Raw genomic sequence first — 23,247 nt, 5'->3', positions numbered from 1 at the left:
TCCCTTACCCTAGGTCTACCTTCTTAAGTTAATATATGTTTACTTAAGAATTGCTTTATGGGACATAGCCAAACTTGGATACAGTTTACACTTCATGGCTTATGAACCAGTTTACAAATTTGTGGAAATTGTCCAAAAGTTGGTTATTCAAGCATAATCTGATCAGAAATTAAAAACAAAACTTATATTTGAAAACCTAAAAAAAATCCATTTCAAATTATAGTTAATCCATTATCAAAAAAATAATTTGACTTGATCATCCTTTATGACATAAAAGTACCAAATTAGTTCTAACAAAAAAACCTGTGTTGCCAAAAGAAAGGTAACCAATCAGAAGACTTTTTACAAATCAATTAAATAATTGTTAGACGATTATGCCCAATATCATTTTAACTACTTATCAAGTAAAAGATTCTTTCCTTTATAACGTGCAATGATTATATCAATCAAAAGAGGTAGATAAAAAAATAACTCTTCTAGTGGGGAGGTATGAAGGGCAGCTTAAAACTGGAAGTTCCTAATACAAGAAATAAAAACCTTGGATGACCCACCATTTCCATCAGAAATGCATGTACCAAGTCAGGACCATTACATTTGTGTAACATTTTTTGTCTTTATATTGCTATTTTCTATATGGACTTCTTTTGACTAATTCTTTTGAATATTGCCTAGAGTTTGCATTTAATTTTATTATTACCCTATATATTGACACATGTAACAACATAGAATAAAATACCATTGGTAGAAGGCAGACCCATGTTAGGTAAATGTAAGGTTTATTTAAAATCCCTGACTACACATACATGTACATGTCAACATTTAACATAAGCTCTGTCAAGCTAACCTACAAGCCAGATTCACACAATAAGGGAAGAAAGCCCAATATTCCAAGTTAGAAAATCAATAAAACCTAGGGTAGCCTGGAAACTAAGGGTGATTTTCAATTTACAGTTTGTACCACTTGAAACACAGATTTATGTCCATTATTGGTTTGTACCTAGTGGTTCATCTCAGATGACAAACCAGAAGAAGTACAATTAGAGAAAGTTGGTTGGTACTGGTTATTGGAAAACAAGTCTGGACACATGTGGAGCTCAAAGAAGCCTGGACACATATGGGGCTCCAACAAATCTGGATATATCTGGGGCTCAACAAAGTCTGGACATTTCTGGGACTCAGACCCACAGTGGTGTCTACTTCATGATTACAGCACCTTAACCAAACTGCTAACAATTTAACTGGAGTGAGCCTTGGAGACCCTATTGCACAGCATGTCTACAGGATGATTACATTTAATCAAACTGCTGAATTCTACCTCACTATCAAGATTCTCCATATAAAAACTTTGATGAAAAAAGGCAACATTATTGTGAGTTTATCTTATTTCTTACCAAAATTTGATTTTTATTTTTGTTTCCTTTAGAAAGATCCTGCTTAAGTATATAAAATATTAAAACTTAAATAACTTATGATAAATAATAGCTATTGTAATATAATACATATAAGCATATGTACATTTCATGTCTTAATATCCCGAAAAAATTTCATTAAAAACCATAGAGCTGGTCAGGAAGAAATGCATCTACCCATTTTAACCATGTACAACCCTTTAGTTGGATTGTCTCCCTTTTCAGGCATCAGTATGTAATTATCTCAATCGCGCCTAATGGAATCTGTCAAGCAGTTTAACAGGATATAGTTTACAGGATGGACAGAAAAACAGGGTAATTCTTATACACCCAAAACTTACTGGAAACTTGTGATAAAAATACACTGCAATAGTTCCTGAACTGACAGCATCCAATAAAATTCAAAAGTAAAACAGTGTTTTCTTTTAAATCAAACCATCTAAATTTGTTCATTATTAAATAACCATGTAACATACCAGTAATAAAATCTAAACAGCTTTAAAAGCATGGCAACACCATTTTAATTAGAATACAATGAATTAGTACAAGCATTCAATTTGTAGAAAAACAGCATATAAAAGCAATAACAATAAGAAATAAATTACATAAAAGCACAAAAGCATAACAAGTTTATATTTGCAGGGTAAAGCACCATCAAATGTATTGTAAATTATTACAACTTCAACAAACAGCCTTTCTGAGAACCATGGTTACAAGTCCTTGCACCAAAACACCACCCCTAAGCTCCCCTCTCAGATATAAAAATAGAATAAAATACAGACTTTTACATAGAACAAGGATGAAAGAATAAGAAAAATAAAAAAACTCATTCTGATGTCAAACATGATCATTTTAGCTTTCTTGACATCTCTTATGAGTCTCACATGCACAGACAAAGGAAGGCTGGACAACAAATATACACCTATGGGATAAACCACATTATTTTAGGGGGATAGGATCAAAGTTTTTTTCTCCTGATATTTTTTTTAACTACTGGTATATGACTTTCATACCAATAGCTTGTCTTTCCTTTACAGTAACATCTGTTGCTCTAAACAATTTCACAAAAATTCGCAATTGTCAAATTTGTTATAAGTACTGATTTCTTTAGTGACATCATTACTATGGAGTCAGGACTAATTTTACCCTTAGGACTTTTTGACTAGAAAAGTTTGATCCTAGCCTACTTTTGCAGTTCCTCTTTACTAACTTTTGATTATGCTTATTAATCATGTGAAGGGAAGTAACTCTTGGTATCATGAGGTATACATAAGAACATTAAATATTTGTTCAACAACATTGAGATACGTAGTTACTTGACCATGCATTGATGAGTTCTTAACAATATTCATGTATTAAAACACAAAATAAATAAAAAATAATTGTTATTACATCACTGGGAAATGGTAAATAGATCATAAACAAATACACTAAACCCAACATTATTGTAAAATGAAGGTTAATTCCACTATTAAACAAAAACATAATCAATCTGGGTGAGTTCTATAAAACAACCTTAAACTTTCTGCTTTGTATCAACCTCATTTATTTTACAACTATCCCTGTGGCAGTTCCAGAGGGGGTGTAGGGGGTTTGCATCCCCCTTCTTCATGGAAAATTTGTCTTGTGTAAAATTGACAAAAATGGCAAATAATGTCCTAGCAACACCCTTTTTCTGAAGAACCTCAACTGACACCCCTCCTTTTCAAAGTGTCTGAATCCACCCCAGTGTTCAACTCTACACAGAAAAAAAGTGTCACGCATAAAAATAATATGATATACAACATAGGATTATCACTTGATTACATGAAATATTATTCAGCAAATAGTTTATGATACTGAGGGTCATATTTATTGCAATTTGATCTGAAGTGTATCATCAATTATTTGCTGTATTATATTGCAGAAAAGAGAACAAATATATAACTTCTAAAACTAATAATTCACGATTTTATTTTAAAGTGAGGTGGTCCATAGAACTTTATATGGACTTATAACTTTTTATGGACTGACAGATAAATCTGAGAAAAAATGAAATAAAAACCTTAAAAGCATATGTTTCAGATTACGGTAGATATGATAATCACAACTACATATGTGAATCCCATTTTTTTTTTTCAAAAACATATGATAATCATATGTAAGCTACATATGAGAATCTAATGGCAATCATATATAAACTATCATAAGTGGTACTTTTGGTTGTGTCACTATAAATTCAGAAATTTAAAAGGAAATTAATTTTATAAATGAAGAAATAAAATCATATAAATTTCCACTTCAAGTTTTATCAATTCAATTTCAGTCTCATCAGTAATTATATAATCATACCCACAAATTGTTCAATTTTGCTATGCAAAGAACAACAATAAAAGAAATCAGTAAGATTTAAAATTATTAATGCATTTCTTAATTTAACAATTTCTGTAAAAAAAACCAACTGAATGAATTTTATTTAATATCTTGCAATAAAAAAATTGAACATATATATATATATTACACAGACACTTTTAAGGAGTTCAAATTTACATCAATTGGAGAGTACAGTTTCTGATAGAATACATTAAACAGAGGTATTATAATATCAGCTTCAATTAAGAAATATTATAAAAATACTAGAAATATAAATAATGCTTTGGTCAAAAATATATACAGTGCATAGAAGATGAAGCATTATTTGGCAAATGTACAAAAATTATAATTTTGTCATTCAAAATAAACCTGTCTACTCAATACAATGAAGCAAAACTGATATTAAATGACCTTGACATTATCTGTTATGGCAGGTGTCTGGTTTACACAGGTGAAAACATCTGCAGTTGATTTAGATGCATTCAGTTTTTGCAAATTTAAAGATATTCTTGCTTTATTCATATTAAAACTCCAAAATGCAAATTCCATTATTAGGATTGCTACCTAATCACATTTCTAGACAATGATAAACATCACAATTATTTCAGAATTTACCATGAGAGTTGTGCAGTATTTCTGTTATACTTTTAGGTTCCATTTAGACAAGATGTCACAAACCAATTAATGTCAATATAATTCTGAAAGACATTACAAACTCAAAATACATGTATACTCTGTTTCAATTTCATAAAAGATCCCACTGTATTGTGGCATTGCTAGAACAACAACATGGAACAATGCACATTTCCAGTATTTGTGTTTAACATAGGGCCAATGTAAACCACATATCTATCCAGTTTCTCTTAGGACAGGAAAATTTGGGACAAACCTTGATATTTTTACATCATTTTCAGCCATTATAAAATTTTGTTTTGGTAATGTACAGAAAATTGTTGTCAAGTCTAATGAAGATGAAATTTGGATTAAAAAGTTATCATCATCAATTTAAAAGTTGTTGAAACGCATCCTGAAAAATTGCCATTGTAAGAGTTTTACAAATCATTTCAGAGAATTTTCCTTTTCATTCAGCGATATAATGGGAATATTTTTAAGCATATAAATTAACCTCAAAGATGCTGCATAAAAAAAAGCTAAAATACTAGCTTAAGACAAAATAAAATTCACTTTCTATAGGCCTGTTTTTCTTCAGTCTATTAACAATTAACTACAGTGAGACTCCATCATACCCTGGTCATAATAATTCAATGAGATTCTACACACTGAGAATGAACTTTCTCAAGATACAATGCCCTTTGAACTTTCAAAACATTATTTTTACATTAAATTTAAAACATACAAGCAAGATAACAAAAACAAAGCAATTGACCCGTCAGTCATTTCAAATAATTATGCATTAATTACTTCCATGTAAAGCAGACTTAAACCAATGATTTGACAAGGAGAAATGAATAGGAGTAAATATCATAAAAACTTGAACTTTAATTTGTATGTAAAACTGTCATAAATTTCTGGTTAAATTCAATCACACCTGTTACTTTCTTAAAATGATCCTTCAATCATAATATCATAATAAAAACGGTCAAAGAAAAGCAGTATATATTGTTACTTACCAAAAACTCAGATTTATTATACAATAAGAATATGAAACTGAAGCAATAAGCACTTTTCAATTAGTTTAAATGTCATCATATGACTTTGCAGACTGTGTAACAGCTATAGGACTAGGTCCACCATAATCTGTTCTCTGATTCCAATCATAATAGGTGTAGGAGGGGGCCCATCCGGTCTGAGAGGTGGTATGGTCACTGTCTTCCTTCTCTTTGATATCGACTTTGCCAAACACACATTCAGCATAGGAAGGTGGCACTGAAACAAAGAATTTTTTTTCGTTTTTTCCATTGTTAAATGTTGAATTGCCTCCACATTCAGAATGCTTCAAAGAAATAATTTCAAAAATTACAGAGGAAAACCAAAACTGCCTACATTTAAAAAAAATCTTAACACCAACAAGAATTTATGTAACCGTATCATGTATCTGCCTATAAACATACACTGTAAATGGGAGTTTTGCTGTACCTGTGTATAATGTTGTTTTTGGGCCAACTGCAACCTGCCCTGTATAGTGTGAGGGTGTCATTGTCATTTATTGAAGACTAATGGGTGGCCATGAGCAACCATTTTTCATCCCAGAGGGGTTGTCTCTTTGACATATTCACCATTTCTGTTCTCATTATATCATATGGGCCTGATCCATCAAAGTAAAATCAAGAAATCTCCAGTCCCTTAGAATATAATGAGAATGAAAAATGCTGGTTTTTGGTTGTCTTTGTCATCATATTCACAAAATGTCCAATACCACTAAATCAAATGAGTAAACAATAAATCAGAAATGGCCAATTAAAATATGTGGAGAAAAATGTAGTTAGTGTATTTCTTTAACCCATTTATAATTGAACTGAAGTATCTTTGTACCATGAGATCATGATTCCAGACTAACTTCTATACAGTCATCAACTAAAAATACAGTAAAGTGAAAATGAGAATACCCCCGCTTAAAATGGAGTAAAATATTTAAAATAAAACCCTTCAGCAGAGTTATCTCCCATTTACTGTAAAATACTTTCATTCATCAATATTAATTTTTGTGGATTGGTGACAAATTGTTGGTTTGTGGATTCTTAAAATTATGGTTTGACATTTCCCAGAGTATAAATAAATTGAAAATTTTGTCCAAAATTTAATTTCAAGGTTTGAGTCAACCAAAAAATCCATGAAAATTGGCAACCCACAAATAAAATTACTTTACATAGTATGATTATTTCCCTTTGCAGTCATCTAACAGTTATTATATTCCTTCCTGAACATAAATCTAATTGTAATGAAAAACCTTCCAAAAAATCAGAATCCCTTCAGCTGTTAGTTGTGCTTACAAAAAATGTGGACAAATGGATGGATGGACAGATGTACAAATGTAATGATTCCTACACAGGGGGTTTCATTACTGTTTAAATATCATTCCATTAGTACTGTAGTAAACTTACGTCCCATTGGAGCAGAAGGCTGTACTGATAGACCAATGTCAGATGGAGAGGAAGTATAATCTGCAGAAGCAAGTGACTGGAAACCTATTGGATTTCCTGGCATAGTGGGCGGGGCTGGAGACTGATATCCACCCTCATTGGTTGGTATTGTTCCAATGATCACTTCATGTTTCATCTTTACAGGTGTAAAACTGTTGTAAACAACAAGCTGTAAAACAGAGAGGTACATTTAAGAAGAGATTAAGTGCTATTCTCTGCAAGAATCAGGCAGTGGGTGAATCATATGGTGAAAAAAAAAATCATTATTTTTCAATTTTGCCCAATTCTTATAGATTTGAGTACTTTAAAAGTGGCAATGAAATAAGATTTATCTAAAAGACCCATTTTTTCTCTGTAAATGGACATTTTCAAGTAAGGTGACCAATGAAAAACAATGTCACACACTCCAATCAAAACAAGATTATTGGTCTCATCAAAAGTAATTTTTGATTCAGCAATGTAATGTTTAATTGCAAGTTTTAGAGTTCCTGTAACTCATGTAAATATGTGACATAAATAATGTGATAAAGTACCTGTATGTAGGATACCCTACAAAATTTCAGTAAAATCAGATCACCAGCCTCATTAAATATCTGAATGGATACTGAGAGATGCAAAGCCTTATTAATTCTAAACAAGATGTTGCAGCTGAGGAAATATAAAAGTATTGCAGTTAATTCTTCAGGTGCTTATTCTAGTAATTGAAGTTATGAGTAAATTAGAATGTAATGCTATTTCAGACCTTCATCTGTGAGTGAAACAAATCAATTCTTCAGACAGTACAAGGCATACCTTGTATATCTTGGTTGAAACAGTGCCTAATTAAGACCTTATAAATCTTTGTTATAATGTGAATCAACACTATTTATCACTACTATATTGGCATCTTTTTAAAATTTAACACCTTAGAAACAGTTGACAAAGACATTTGAAATTTTAATGAAACTGCATGAAGAACCCTATAAGAATACTGTAAACATGTTAATTTTCATGGTTTATGTCAATTCGCAGGTATCAATTTTCGTAGTTTCAAAAAATGGATAGCGTTATACAGTCTTAAAAATCAATTTGGTAGGTACAGTTTTTCGCGGTTTTCTGTCCCCAGCAAAAAAAGTGAAAATGAGTACAGTAGGTCTTTAGACATTCTGGCCTCAATAAGAAATCTTACTATAACATTGTATTGCAGTTCAATGATATTACATCCCTCTAGCATTGATGGTGGCAGAGCAGGTACAGTGGCAGCTCCTTTAAACGTCTGACTCTGATTTTTTGGTATGTTTACTTTCTCATTGAAAAGCTTGAATGCTGCTTTCTTCGTGTAGTAGTGTAATTTTCCTGATGAAAATACTCGATCTGATTCACCAGCAAATGTGGCATTCTGGAAAGAAATATTTAGTTTAGAATCAAATTGGATTAAAATGAAATCTTTTAATGTATCATATCATTGCTGCATTTTAAGATTATTAATTAAAATGAAATGCTTGTCAAGCTCAGCTTAATACAACCGCAAAAGTAAAACCCTGTGTTACAGTTTCATTCCCTTACAAACAAAACCTTCCATACAAGAAGTCACAATGACTTAAGTTGCAAATCAACAAACTTAATATATGGATTAGAATGCAACTTATGTGGTTTAATATATGTCGGAGAAACGCAAGAACGATTAAATAAAAGAATGTGCGGTCATCATTTGGGAATTATCACCACCAAATTCCCGACAATTTATCAACACTTTAATCAACAAGATCATTCAATCATCTCCATGAAAGTTCGTATTTTCGAAAATATTTACCATCCTACGAACAGTCCCATTCTAAGTAAAAACTATCGTAGGAAAAGAGAGGAGTACTGGATACACAGACTAGGTACTGCAATACCTTACAGATGCGATGACAACATCAAAAGTATAGGAAACCTTTCAAGCCAATATAATAATAGCATAAATGTGATAAATTTATGTGACAAAAATCCAAGACGGGAAAGGAGTCATGGCCATCGCCACTATACGTTACCTAAGTTACATGATGTCTCCATAGATGGTCTCCTTCCTTTCATACAAAAACCTCTTGAACTTCATCACATTAGAACCAAACTTTATTCTATACCTCTCACTCTACTACACTCCCTTTACAAAACAAGTCTTGACACTCCTGTTTCTGACCCCACCTCATCATTATACAGACTTGTTGCCATCATTTTGGAGATTGGTTTCCACAGACTCTTTAAACCAGTTTGTGTGAAAAGTCAAGATGAAGAAAAACGATCATTTCTTCCACTACCATTAGTCAACAAAGGTATAGATGCAATTAATTTGGCTAACATACTCCATCACAAAAACGTTACCAACAAAATTCCCTCATATTTCAAAGACAAATCCATACCAATAATTTCATATTCCTATACTTCACCCATCGCATCCAAAATTTTCCATTATAATATGCTATTGCAGAACCTCGAGATTGAGGACTTCAAGGCTAAACCACCTGACTGTTCTTGCAAAACCTCACCATTCAAATATGGTCCTTCTGGTCACATCGTTACGGGAGATTTAACCATTATCGAAAACGAATCTCTGCGTAATATCCTTTCTAAAGGTCCCAAGTACCGTGAACCACACTCCATAAATTGGAATTATAACTTTAAAGTTCTTATGGATGCTGTCGAGGACTATGCAAGAAAATGGATAAAACGAGAACAAGAAGACATTGATTCTCTGTCAGAGTGGTTAAAGGCCGCGAGGTCTTTAATTTTGAAATGAATGAAAGTTTTAAGCAGGTCAATGAGTGCCAAGACTACATCAGTTTTCAAAGACCCCGATGAAGCAAAAACATTGTCTACTATACATGACAAATATGTTGTCGTACCAGCAGACAAAGCCCAAAACAACATTGTTTTTGTCTGCAAAACGTTTTATATCCAATGTTTATTATCAGAGGTAGACGTAAAAAATAATAGCAGTGATAAGGCCTACACTGCTACCACTCTCTCCAAAAAAGAGATTGTGGAAAACCATAAATCTGTGCTATCCTCTTTTGGTCTCTTTACCAAGGACGATGATTGTGATTTATTTTCTATGTACTGGATTCCTAAACTTCACAAGAATCCATACAAACAACATTTCATAGCTGGATCTGCAAAATGTACCACCAAACCTCTTTCAAAACTTTTAACTTCTATACTCACAACTGTCAAAGAGGGTCTACAGTCCTACCACAATACTTGTTACTCCCTTAGTGGAATTAATTTAATGTGGATCCTGAAAAATTCGAAAGATCTTTTGGAGACAATCAGTTCAAGAATATTATCTGAATATAACAGCATTAAAACCTATGATTTTTCAACACTGTATACTTCTATTCCCCATACTCAGTTAAAATCCTGACTTAAAAACATTATATATCGTTGTTTACACCTAGATACAAATATATAGTTCTTGGTAGAGATTCCTCATACTTTGTAAGAAATTATTCCAAATCATCTTCCAAATATACAGAAAAAGATGTTTACAAAATGCTGGAATTTTTAATTGACAACATATTTGTCCAGTGTGGTGGACGTGTCTTTCAACAAACGGTCGGCATTCCAATAGGAACAAATTGTGCTCCTTTACTTGCTGACCTATTCCTTCACTCTTATGAGGCTGACTTTATAGCTGATCTTATCAGAAAGAAAGAATATTGTTTGGCTAGATCCTTCAATCTCAGTTTCCGCTATATAGATGACGTATTATCTTTAAACAATCCTAATTTCGGGGATTTGATACATCGCATCTACCCAAAAGAACTTGAGATAAAGGATACTACAGACACTGTGAAGTCAGCCTCATATCTTGACATACACTTAGAAATCGATGGTAATGGAAAACTATTGACCAAACTTTACGATAAACTTGATGACTTTTCATTCAGAGTTGTCAAATTTCCTTTCATTTGTGGCAACATCCCTTCGGCTCCTGCATATGGAGTGTTGTTCATATCACAACTCATACGTTATGCCAGAGCTTGCCGAAACTACGCAGACTTTTTGTATTGCCCTAGAACGCTAACAAATAGGCTTCTGAAGCAGGGTTATGTTGCTACAAGATTGAAGTCATCACTACAGAAGTTTTATGGTCGTTATCATGAACTCTTGGATCGTTATGGTGTATCTATCAGCACCATGAGAACTGATTTATTCAACGGGTCATAGCTTTTCTTCCCTCGTTTGTCTACCCTGGACTTGACTTTTTATGAGCAACTCGGCGGGTGTTTCTAGAAAAGCAAAGGACGCTTACCCTACCGGTGCACCTGGTCCATGCTCCCAGTTTTTAGTGGAGTCTGAGTTGCTCATTTACTTTTGTTACTTTGTATGTATGATTTTAGTTACTTTATGTTCTTTGTTGTGTATGTCTGTTTTCCATGTCCGGTCTTTGTCCCTGGATTACATTCTTTTGATTACCGCTATAACCTTGGTTCCCTTGATTACTCTTTCAGTAAGTATGGACACACCGTTCAAACTAGATACAGCTTTGATTTTATTTATTGTAATTGGACACTTGACCCTTTTTTTATTCCTAATTCCTCAAAGGTTCCAGTCACAACCTCCAAAATTAATCCCAGCCTTCATTTGACAGCATGGTACTTTGTGGCAGAATTTCAAAGAGATCCATTCCCTTTTACTCAAGTTATCATCCAGAAATGAGAGCAATTCATGATTTGGGCTGCTTTGTGGATCCTAATTACTAATTGGCTCAAGACGCAACCCTACAAAATCAATCCCAGTTTCCTTTTGAGGAATGGCACCTTTTAGTACAATTTAAAAGAGAGACAATTTCTTTTCCATTAAGATACTGTCTAGATATCAGGAAAACACTTGTTTCTGGTCCCTTTTAAGTCCCTAACTCCATTATTGTTTCATGTCATAGCCCCAAAACTAATTCAAGTCTTCCTTTGGTTCCTAATGGTACACTTGCACCTTGTGGTGCAGTCTTAAAACAAAATCCAATTACTTATAGTGAAGTTCATATCTTGATATCAGGAAAATCCCCCTAAATGGTTCAAGTCTTTACCCCAAATCAATCCTTGTCTGACTTTTGTAGTACAAAATGTTGTAGAGCAATGACACAGACATCCATATACCTTCACAGGAGTTATACAGTTAAATTCTATAAAATGCTTGTTTTTGTTACTTTTGTTGTTGAATGTTGGTGCACAGACAGACAGCAGTATGTTGGAAAAGAAAAATATCTAAAAAAGAATATCTTACTTGCCGCAGTATCAAATCCATATCTTCAACATTGTTGTCACTTCTGTTATCCACATAAATCTCATAAACAAGAGGCTCCCCAGGTACATAGGCAGTTTTGTTGATGTTTAGTTTGACAGTCATCATACCTTCCTCGCTGCATTTACAACAAAAAAATCCTTCTATCTTCTGATCCACACTATCAACAATTGGGTTCTAAAGAAACAAACAAGTTCTAAATTGTATCCAAAAATATTTGGTAAGGTTTAAAGTATAGTTCTATGTAAAAAATCTAGTTCAAAATTAATGCAAGAAGTAAGCCAGCCACCATCTACATAAAGCCACAAACCAAATTTGATATCAATCCATTGTGATGAAAATTTTCTCTACCATTCCTTATTGTGAAAAACAGCAAAGTCCAACAAAACAGGATGTTGAAATTGTACGGCACTTAAAATTGGTTAATACATATGCTACATCTACATAAAGCCACACATCAACCTTGAAATCAAGCCATTCAATTGGAGCTGAGATGACTGTGATGAAATTTTGAAAGACGGACGGACAACGTAATTCTAATACATGTTGTATTACATATAAAATTTGATATCATATCTATATATATTATTATATAGATAGCTGTGTTTGATTGAATGTTCCCAGTGTAAAAAATTTCAGTAATTCACACTGCAAAATAAATTCGGTAATTTCACTCTATGGCCTTCTCCCGCCAAAATGTCACAACTTTAATATCAATCCGCCAATCACAGAATTTACAATTCATGTTGAAAATATCGATAAATTACAATGAAGATCTATACAATAAATAGGTTATTGTGAATAACCAAAATATGATCACTCGTACCAAGAAAGCTCGAGGATTTAACTCATGTGTGAACAAGTTCCGCACACTCGTTAAATTTAGGCATTCTTCAGCAATTGTGATAACATTTCACTCCAATTAATTACCCTATTAATATTAAACTAGTCTTAAACTTATCATAGCTTCACCCGATGAATGGGGCCCCGTGCAGGTCCGGGTGTTAAAAGAATAGGCCTGCAGCAGCGCTAAGCTTGTCGTATAAGGCGACTAAATGGTGCTCAGAAACCTAGCTGGGGCTATAATAAGTTTTAAGTTTGTCATAAATTAATCTCATGTGATTAGAATTCAAGTGATATTCAGTTTCTGCTTGTTGATATAAGTCTATCTTCAAAATATTCATGCAGATACAAGTATTACAAACTTAGATATTATTACAAAGTTGTTCCAAAAAAGTGACATTTGCAATAATTGACTTCAGAAAGTTTATCTGCAGATCACATATAACCTCGCATTGTGATATCATATATAAAAACCACATTCTAATTTATTTTAGGTGTACAAAGGTCACAGCTCATGAACAGTAAATACAGTATACACAAATCTAACTTGACTTGGATTTTATGGCCGTAAGCATTTGGCTAATGGTCTGGAAAGCTTTGGATTTTTTATCAGGAAAGGAGTTGACAAACTAACTTGAAAATCATATTTTACATGTGCGTTCTATGTACCTTTGACTTGTTTGTAAGAGTATTAAATTATGTTCCCAGTTTTTAGTGGAGTCCGAGTTGCTCATTTGCTTTTGTTACTTTGTATGTATGATTTTAGTTACTTTATGTTCTTTGTTGTGTATGTCTGTTTTCCATGTCCGGTCTTTGTCGCTGGATTACATTCTTTTGATTACCGCTATAACCTTGGTTCCCTTGTTTACTCTTCCATAACTGAGGCAAAAAGTGTAACAAAGTTATTAAAAAAAGTAAAAATCTTATTTAGTTACATATATGTTACACATCAAACTTGAGATAACTTGTGATGAAATAACAAAGTGCAATAACAAATAAGCACAATCACAAGTGAGTAAAATTGTATGAGTGAATTGATTTTTATTTACAGTACATGTATAATACCTACCAAGGCTTGGTGAAACTTATTGCAGTCTAGATGGCGGATGACTGTAAACGGTTGTTTATATCCTTGGTCAAACTTCCACGGTCTTGTAATGTTGGCTTCCGTAGTGTATCTTATGTAACCCTTCTTTCCCTCATAGGAACTAGGAATTTCATTCCCAAGCTGTACAGTAAATGGATAGGAAAAGTCTCCTGCTGGATGCATTGTAGATTCTCCTGAGGCATCTAAAAACAGACAAGTATTTTAGTATGACAACAATCTTCATCTTCTCTTAAAATAATAATCCAACTCTACACATATAATATGTCTGTAGGTTTATGCTTAGCAGGGCGCAGCTTAATACGACTGCAGAGGTCAAACCCGGAACAGTTGGGGCAAGTATGGACACACCATTCAAACTTGATATGGCTTTGAAATTTTGATTTTTATTATTAGATACTTGACACAGGATAAAAATTTGATGAGAATTGAAGTGGTTACTTTTTGTCCTTAAGATTTATCCCTAATTGGGTCCAGTTAAAACCTAAAATCTCTCAAACCCAACCTTATCTTATGGCATCTTGTATTAAAATTTATGTGCTCCATTCACTTTTAACTCAAGTTATTGTCCATACATAAATAAAAATTTTTTTCAGGCCTCTTTTTGGTGCCTTATACCAAAAAGGCTCAAGTCGCAAATCTAAAAATTAATCCTAATCTTCTCTTGGTAGTATAGCACCTTGTAGTACAACTTTAAAGAGATCACTTCATTAATAGCAGAGCTGGTCTCCATTACAATCACAGTAATTGATTAAATTACAATTACTTAACAACCAAATGTATGATTAAATTACAATTAATATTACAGTATTTCTAATAGTAAAGTAATCATGATTACATCTGATTACAATGAATGTTTTATTTGTATTTCCAACTATATGGCGTATTATAAATATAACAGTGGTGGGAAGAGCACACTGTACTTTTATTTTTCCACATATTGAAATAATCCAAAAAATGTATCTTATCCCAGTTATGTGCATGAACTATCATGAAAAGTTCTATTCCTTTTAAACTAAAGTCGGATTCTTTATTTTGTTGAACTGTTATAGATATATAGATTCTCCTTCAGTCTCAAGGGGATTACAGGATTTCTCCACTCCAGATTGTTAAAATCTAAAATTTAACTACCGAGAGTGGAGAAATCTTTTAATCCTGAGATAAATGAGGGAGAATATGTTTCTCCCATGAATAAAACAATAAAAATAATTAAAACAACACCCTAAATTCTCCCAAATTCAACTCAGTCAATAAAGACCTCCCCTCCAGTCATCAAGTTATTGCGTCATCGATATTGCTACCATTATGATTAGCTGATACACTACCAACTAATCTTTTAAAATAGGAATAACATTCGTAAATCAACAAGTATTTAATTGATCAACAATACAAATAACAACTGTAAACATGGTAAGCATGGGAGTCTTTGCATGACATTTTAATTTCCTGGCACTTGGCAGGAAATTACAAATTTTTAATCATTCGCTCGGGCGGTGTGAACGAAGCCTATGAATGGGAGAAAAGTATTTCCACAACTTCATAAGTACATGTAATTCCATATACCGTTGTATAATAATGCAAGTAAGAAAATGTCAAACAAAATGTTTATTAAATAATAAATTTAGTCCTTTCATCTTCCTTTAGGGAGATATTTTTGATTTATTAACAAATGAATTTTACCAAATAAAAATTAATGGAATAAATGTACAACTAGGCACACAATAACGTGAAAAAACTTGTATTCTATTTTGGAATGTTTAGAGCTAATGATAAAATTGAATGATAAACTAGCATTAAATGTCTCGACTATGTACTGTAGACATTGAACAATAATACAATGAAATTACAGAAATATTGTAAAGATAAACTTAAAACCATGTTACTAAGTATGACCCATTCCCAGGAGTATCAGCGAGTCTGGAAATTCCATTGCGAACTTTTTGACAGTTCTCAAATATTTTTTCTACAAATAATACATTTGTTTACAATTTATTCACATTTTGTAATACTTAACAAGATAATTACTTATTAAATTTGAAAACTGAATTGAACCATTTGGAACATTATATTTTAATACATTGATCATATCTGGATCTACTGTATTTAGAATGTAATCATTATTACACAGTATTTTGAAAAGTAATCAATTAAATTAAATTACACTTAATAAGATTTTTGAATGATAAATGAGTACAATGGTTACTTAAAAAAATGTAATCAACGACACCTGAATAACAATTACAATTACAATTACCACATCTCTGATTAATATCAAGTTATTACAGGAAAATGCATATTTCTGTCCCTCTCTTTGGCCCCTAATTACTAAAATATTCAAATCTTAACACCCAAAATCAATCCCAGTCTGATTATTGTGATGTAAAATATTGTAGACCAACATCCTAGACATTACTATTCTTTCACTGGAGTTATGTAATTAAATTCTTTAAAGTGCTTGTTTTTGGACCCTTTTTTGGTCCCTAATTCTAAAATGGTTGAGGCCATAACCCCTAAAATCAATACCAACCTTTTTCTTGGTTTAGAACCTTATTATTAAATTTCATAAATATCAACGAACTGATATTCAAGTTATAGCACAAAAACCAAGTGTTTATGGATGATGACAGGCAACAACAGCATGACACCATTATACTACCACAAAATTTTTGGGGCCATATAAAAACAAGAAATCCATGAGTCCATGCCCACTAGTGATACTCTAGCACCCAAGCTTAGTATATGGTCAAATATAAACTGGACTGTCAGCAAAAACTAAAATTTGTTGTCACCCGAGATGAAATATCATACATCTCTATTAAGCTTGTGTCATGCAGATGTGACAAGAAGCTGCAAAGAAAATTTTAACATAAGAAATAAGACAGACAGATGGGTGGAGAAAGGACAAACAGTAAGACGGGGGTATAGTAAAAAATAGGACTTACCTCCATACAGTTTAATATTTTCCTGGATGTAGTATTCTTTACCATAATAATCAATATCATCATGCGACATATCATCCTTATTCCAATGTGTTTTAGCCTTCCCTGTCACATTAATTTCTATCGCTACAAAAAGGCCAAACATCAAAATTAAAAATTTTCTTTCATACCCAGATATCCAATGAACCAAAAACATATTCTGTTTAACCCTGAAATTCATATACACAGTCATTTTTAATACAGATTCATGAGACATCGTTAGGCTAAGCAGCCTGTTGAATCCTGTACATATGAGGACCAATGCAGACACATGATTTTATATTGGACTCAATTTACATAAGGAATAGTCAAAGGACTTTTGACACACAATTTTGCTGCCATTTCTAAAACATCCAACTCCAAACTGAAATCAGTACTATTTTTTGTAGATAACACAAAAACAGAATATGACTGCAAATTCACTTTAAACATAAATTACACCTCCATATGGTAATTTTACACTCAATTGAGTTTCACTACAATCCAGGCAGTTGTTGAAGAGATGCGGACAACACATGAGACCAAGTTCTGCTGAAAAATGCCAAACATAAATTCTCGACAATATGCACATCCTAATATGGTAATCCCCATTAACACCCCATTAAATTTCTTAACAATCCTGCAAAAGGTTGTTGAAGAGTTGCAGACAACACATGAGGCCAAGTTTTAATGAATTTGAAAAAAAACGCCTTAATTTGACAACCATCATTTCTACAACTTTTGTCAAACATGATTTCCTGTCAGTATGCACATCTGTTATATTACATCAAACAAAGTGTCATAACAATGGTGGAAACTGCTAAAAAAAACAGTTTGGACAGACAGACAGACAGACAGACAAACAGACTGGATGAAACCTACATACCCCAAAACATTGCAGGGGATACAGTGAATAAATCTTTTGATCAGTTTTTGGTGTAGTAATTTTAGCATATGCAGATAATTTACTTGGGAAATCTAATTTTAGCAGCAGTAAAATGACAAATATTCAACAGAGCATAATGTTTATACACCAATGTACTATATATATTGTCTCCGATATAAACAAATATTGGAGGAACATATGAACACTTCTGTAGCATTTAAAAAAAAACTATTATATGCACTGATTGTTCTTCTTCGGTAATCATTATCTGGTTTTCTTTAAAAAATTTACTGACTTTAATTTAATCCATAACGATACACATTTTAAATGTGAAATTTAAATTGATTTTGATGGGTGTGCAGATTTTAATAACTGCATGAAAGAGTGGTTGACCTTGTTTATTTTATCATAGCTGGAATGCAGCTACCATTATGCAATAAATCATAACCATTTATTGGTGTGGGTAAGGTCACATTTTGAATGTGACTACCAATGTTAATTTATCAATTATTCAATGAAACTTAATTATCGAAATAATTTCTATTCCAAAATTCTATTTACTTCCTATTGATAAAACGCTGATTCTAAAAATTACACACAAAACCAATATAAAATAAAAAAAATGTGAGCAATGCTCACTACATCTAAATACCCTGCTCCTCCAAAAATGACCATATACACAGAAATCTTAATAGTTAGCTAGGTATAGAACCGAATAAAAAAATTGGGGAGGGGGGGAAGGGAAAGCTGGAAAGGGGAGACAGTCATCAAGTAAAAGCCATATACCAAAATTCTAATCATTCCTTCCAATGGGTGCTGAGATATCTGCAATTGAAAATTTCCAAATACTGTCCTTGGAAGTAAAAATTCTAAGTCGCTTGGAAAACAGGAAGTTGAAAGCTGGAAAAGAGCGACAAGATACAAGTCATCATGTGTCAGCCATATACCAAATATCTTATCATTTCATTCCAGTAGAAGGCAAAAAATCTGTGACACCAGGGAAATAATTGTTATGGGCAGAATGACGGATGGACACTCCCATCACTATATAGTGGGGGGTATAATAACATGAAACCAATTTTAATTACTGCTAAGGTCAGGCAGGCCTTTTTGGAAGAAAGCTAACACTTGTAATGAAATAATTATTTTGACACCCACCTTTTTTTAGTCATCCCTCAAGCTGTCATAGCAGTTGAAATACAATGACTGAACCATCATGTATATGTATTGTTTCAATAATTGACAAAGAGATAACTGTTTCAGATGAATCAATCATTCATCATTCAATCATACTTGGATTTAAACATCCTCTTCCCATGCAAAAAAAAAATTCTTCACTGAACCCCATTATCCCATTATAAACAAAATAAAACTACATAAAATAATTCACAGTTGAATCCACATTTCTATGTTTATCTCATCAAAAGTCAAGAATTCTGAATCCCTAGATAAAATCTAGATCACCTATTGGTTATAATTTAAAGTATAAATCCTGTGAAAATTAGAGAGTAAGGTCAGAGAGCAAAATAAGCAATATTTTCAAAGTTTAAAGGGCAATTACTCTTTCAATGAGATCAATCAACATAATTTTTCAAATTTGTTCCAGCTATTGTGGGTAAAGACCTATAGTATATTTTTTTTTAATTTCAAAAAAGAAATGTTGGCCTAAATGCACACAATTAATGTCATATGGATGAAAATACGTGAGATTTCTAAGTTCAAAGTGAAATAATTCTCACAAAAATAATTGGTCAGCACATTGTTACAAGCTTGTTAAAGCTATTGGTAGTACTTAGCAAATTTTAGTATAAATTTTAAGAATATTCAAAAAGAAATGTAGGTATGAGGGTGTTTATTGCTTAGAATGTTTTGATGGATTCACTAACAGACATGTAGCATTTCTTAAATGTATGTCCCTGCTTTGTGTTGCAGTCGCAAACATCTTAGTACTTAGTTTGGGCAATAAAAATGTAAAAGAAATGACTCCCACTATCATTAATGAGTTAAAAATTTACACATCAAGTGTTTTCTTTTTCAAAATGAATTTGAGATCAATGTACAGATTACTTACTTTGGAGTTTGGTAGGTTCTTCAAAGTTGATTTTAACCACCCCACTCAGGGTACTTCCTACCAGATATACTTTGTCTGGACGGTCAAGTTCTATCAAGAAATACTTCAGCTTCATTTCTTCTAATTACAATATCTACAAAAATTAAATATCAGTGGTAATAATTGATAGATTGATTTTCGTTCAACGTCCTATGTCAGATATTAAATGAGGTCTTAGAGAAGAATGTTGAGTCAATTGAGCATACCCTAATTTGAAATTCTCTAGCATGCTGAGCCAGATTTTATGGATGTACCAGCCTGCAAGAAGCCATGTTACCCTACTTAGACACATTATTCTGACTTTGAGTACATCAGACATCACTCTATCCATAAAATATAAAGTACTTGACTGAGAATCAGTGACTACCAATTTTAAGTGCATTTACAGCTCTGCCTTAAAACCAAGCAGAAGCTGAATATGATAAGTGAATCATGCATACCTAAATGTTAGCAAGATGTTGCACACTATGTCGTGCTAAGAATACTCCCGCTCAACCATTTCAGTCAAAGATGAGAAAGAGAGACACAGTACAAACATCATGCAGAAGCAATATACCAAATAGTAGAAGCTGAGAAATCTGTTACAAAACTAGAGGCTTTAAAGAGTCTGATTCATTAATCTGACTCGATAAGGAACATTCTATTTTTGTAAAAGTAGCCATGTTTTTCCTTGGATAAAAATTCCTAACACTCATACTTCAAGGACAATCATATCAATTTTCAGTCAAAAATTATTTCAGCTTATTTAGTATAGATCCAAGGAATTTTATGCAAGAAGAGTTGTTATTATGACGTAACAAATGTGTTTGAATGGTTTCATTGATTATCTTAAGAAATAATTAATCACCCCCTGCCTGATTTTTAGACAGACTCATACTTAAGTCTATGTTAAATATGACTTCTACATTCAAGACAAGCATGCCACAAAGAGACCAGCCATATTTAAGCAGTCAAATGCATTAAGAATTAGATAGTGTAACTTTATCTAATATTCTTAATGCATTTAATTTAAGAAAAGAGTTTGGATGAACAAAATTTAGTATATTTATTAATCCTGCTCCTTTAGACATGTTATAGTTATTGTCTCGCCTTTGAAATGGTCATTAGAACTGAGATCAATACATGAAATACAGTTACATGTACATAAATGTACATGTATACAATTTAATTTAATTTGTAACAACCTTTCTGATTGGTTGGTTCTCTTTGAATTATTTTGTATAGTCTGGATTGGTACAATGCATTAATTGACATAATTAACATCAACAGATTAACATATTCCCCACCAAAGTAAAGTTTTGATTTCAAATCATTATTAATATGTCAAATGTCATCAATTAGTAAGTAAACAATGAAACAACAGTAGAGATACGCCTTGAACAATTGGGACACAATTTAAACTTAATATATACATTATAGCTCTCAAATCTGATTGTGATGTTAGATTCTGACCAAAATAAAAGTGGTAAAAGGACTTTAAAATTTGCAATTAGTGCATGAGATAACAATGACACCATATCTGTACATATCTGAGACATGTGTTGTATTCATAAATAACTCACCCGGCCTAGGTGCTTCAACATCTACATCTACAAAAATCAAATGGAATGTGTGTAACCTGTATTCAAGCACTTAATATCTAAAATACACCCCCGGCTGTATTTCACTTAATAAAAACAGGGAGTGTAATATAAAGTCCCAGGTAAAAACAAGCATTGATGTATGCCGATAGGGGTGTATTTGTGCATGACTAGCATCTCCATTGCGAAATGTCAAATTCCCTTCAACTCCCGCGCATACCAAGAATTTCAACCCGATCTACACTAAGATGCATCTGGTCATAATTTGTATGAAAACTTACCTAGACTAGGCAGACATCAAAAGGTCACGTAACGGTCACTTGACTTATAGTACTCGTGCACCGTGACTAACAGGTATGTTGATATTTATATATAGTCAGTATATTGCTTTACACTGTGGTGTTTTCCCTACCGATCCAGGCCACTGCTTCTGATATTAGTTTTAAAATGTCACTGTCTGATGCGCTTGGTTTGATTCTAGACCTTCATGAATGAATTCATGTGCATATTTTTCCTCATTGATTGTTTATAAATTTTGTAGCAAGCTCGTCCCTGCACTTTTTCGCCACAGTTAAGGTTCGGAACCGGGTGCGGAACATTATTGTCTACGCTTGTAAATAAGCATACCAAGGGGCTTTACATTACCACAGTGTACATTACACTCTTGGCGTACCTCAGTGGCCACCCGACTCACCCGAAGTATTTTTTTTTGTATAACCATATTAGAGGTGAGTTATTCATGAATTAGCGAAAAACATTTATATAGGTGTCCGTGCGATTAGGAAAAAAAATAGGTGCGTGCGACTTTTATATTGTTGATTTCATTACCCTGCTTTGAGAATAGGATTCATTAAATGTAAAAGGGTTTTTGAATAAGACCAAAAACAGTATAAGGCTGAAATGGGTAGAAAACTTAAGAATTTGAGATGTCAGAACCCAAAAGAAAAGAACATACATGTACTTAATTAGGGTAGACGGGAAAAAAACAAACAAACATTCCTATAGATATACATTATGACTTTTTCAAGGACTTTTAAAAACAGTAACAGGATCATGTTGGAGAGTTACAAAAGCGACATGAGAACACTGTCTAGTTTTCATCACAACTGCCTTCGACGGATCTGCAGACTATTTTTGCCCAATAAAATATCAAATTGCAACCTTTTGTCCATCTGTATAATATAACAAATTTCCGTTGGCTGGGTCATGTGTTCAAAATGGAAAGCTCAAGTATTACCAGACAGCACTGCAATGGACACCACAGGACAAGAGGTCAAGAAGAAAACCTAAAACAACCTGGCAAAAGACAGAAAACGAACTCGAGGAACTGCAGATGACATAGGGTGAGGCAGAGACAAAGACAAAGAGACGAACTGATTGGCGAGACCTTGTGCTGACCTTTATGCTCCTACGGTAAAGGAAAACTATCCAAACTTTACGACAAACGTGATGACTTTTCATTCAGAATTGTTAATTTTCCTTTCATCTGTGGCAACATCCCTTCAGCACCTGTGTATGAAATGTTCATATTACAACTCATACGTTATGCCACAGCTTGCCGAAACTACGCAGATTTTTTGTATCGCGCTAGACTTCTAACAAATAGGCTTCTGGAACAGGATTATGTTGCTACAAGATTGAA

General features: G+C 32.9%; 1 protein-coding gene across 2 annotated transcripts; it reads right to left on the bottom strand.

Moving 5' to 3' along the window:
* Nucleotides 1-1,906: 1,906 nt before the first annotated feature.
* Nucleotides 1,907-22,169, bottom strand: LOC148618058 (arrestin domain-containing protein 17-like). Of its 2 annotated transcripts, XM_088585909.1 has the most exons (9): nucleotides 21,887-22,135; nucleotides 21,588-21,614; nucleotides 19,987-20,119; nucleotides 17,015-17,137; nucleotides 14,037-14,257; nucleotides 12,107-12,301; nucleotides 8,031-8,240; nucleotides 6,824-7,031; nucleotides 1,907-5,648 (listed from the first exon to the last, which is right to left on the bottom strand). In XM_088585909.1, exons 3-9 carry the CDS (start codon nucleotides 20,099-20,101, stop codon nucleotides 5,458-5,460), a joined length of 1,263 nt encoding a protein of 420 aa, XP_088442035.1. In that variant the 5' UTR covers nucleotides 20,102-20,119; nucleotides 21,588-21,614; nucleotides 21,887-22,135; the 3' UTR covers nucleotides 1,907-5,457. The 2 variants fall into 2 exon arrangements, with proteins under 2 accessions (XP_088442035.1, XP_088442034.1); XM_088585908.1 differs by lacking the exon at nucleotides 21,588-21,614 and having other exon boundaries at nucleotides 21,887-22,169.
* Nucleotides 22,170-23,247: the final 1,078 nt, after the last annotated feature.

The sequence above is a fragment of the Perna viridis genome, chromosome 5, assembly GCF_037379345.1.
Source record: "Perna viridis isolate PV_CMFRI_1.1 ecotype Kerala chromosome 5, ASM3737934v1, whole genome shotgun sequence".
NCBI lineage: Eukaryota > Metazoa > Mollusca > Bivalvia > Mytilida > Mytilidae > Perna > Perna viridis.
This window is presented reverse-complemented; position numbering and strand designations above follow the sequence as displayed.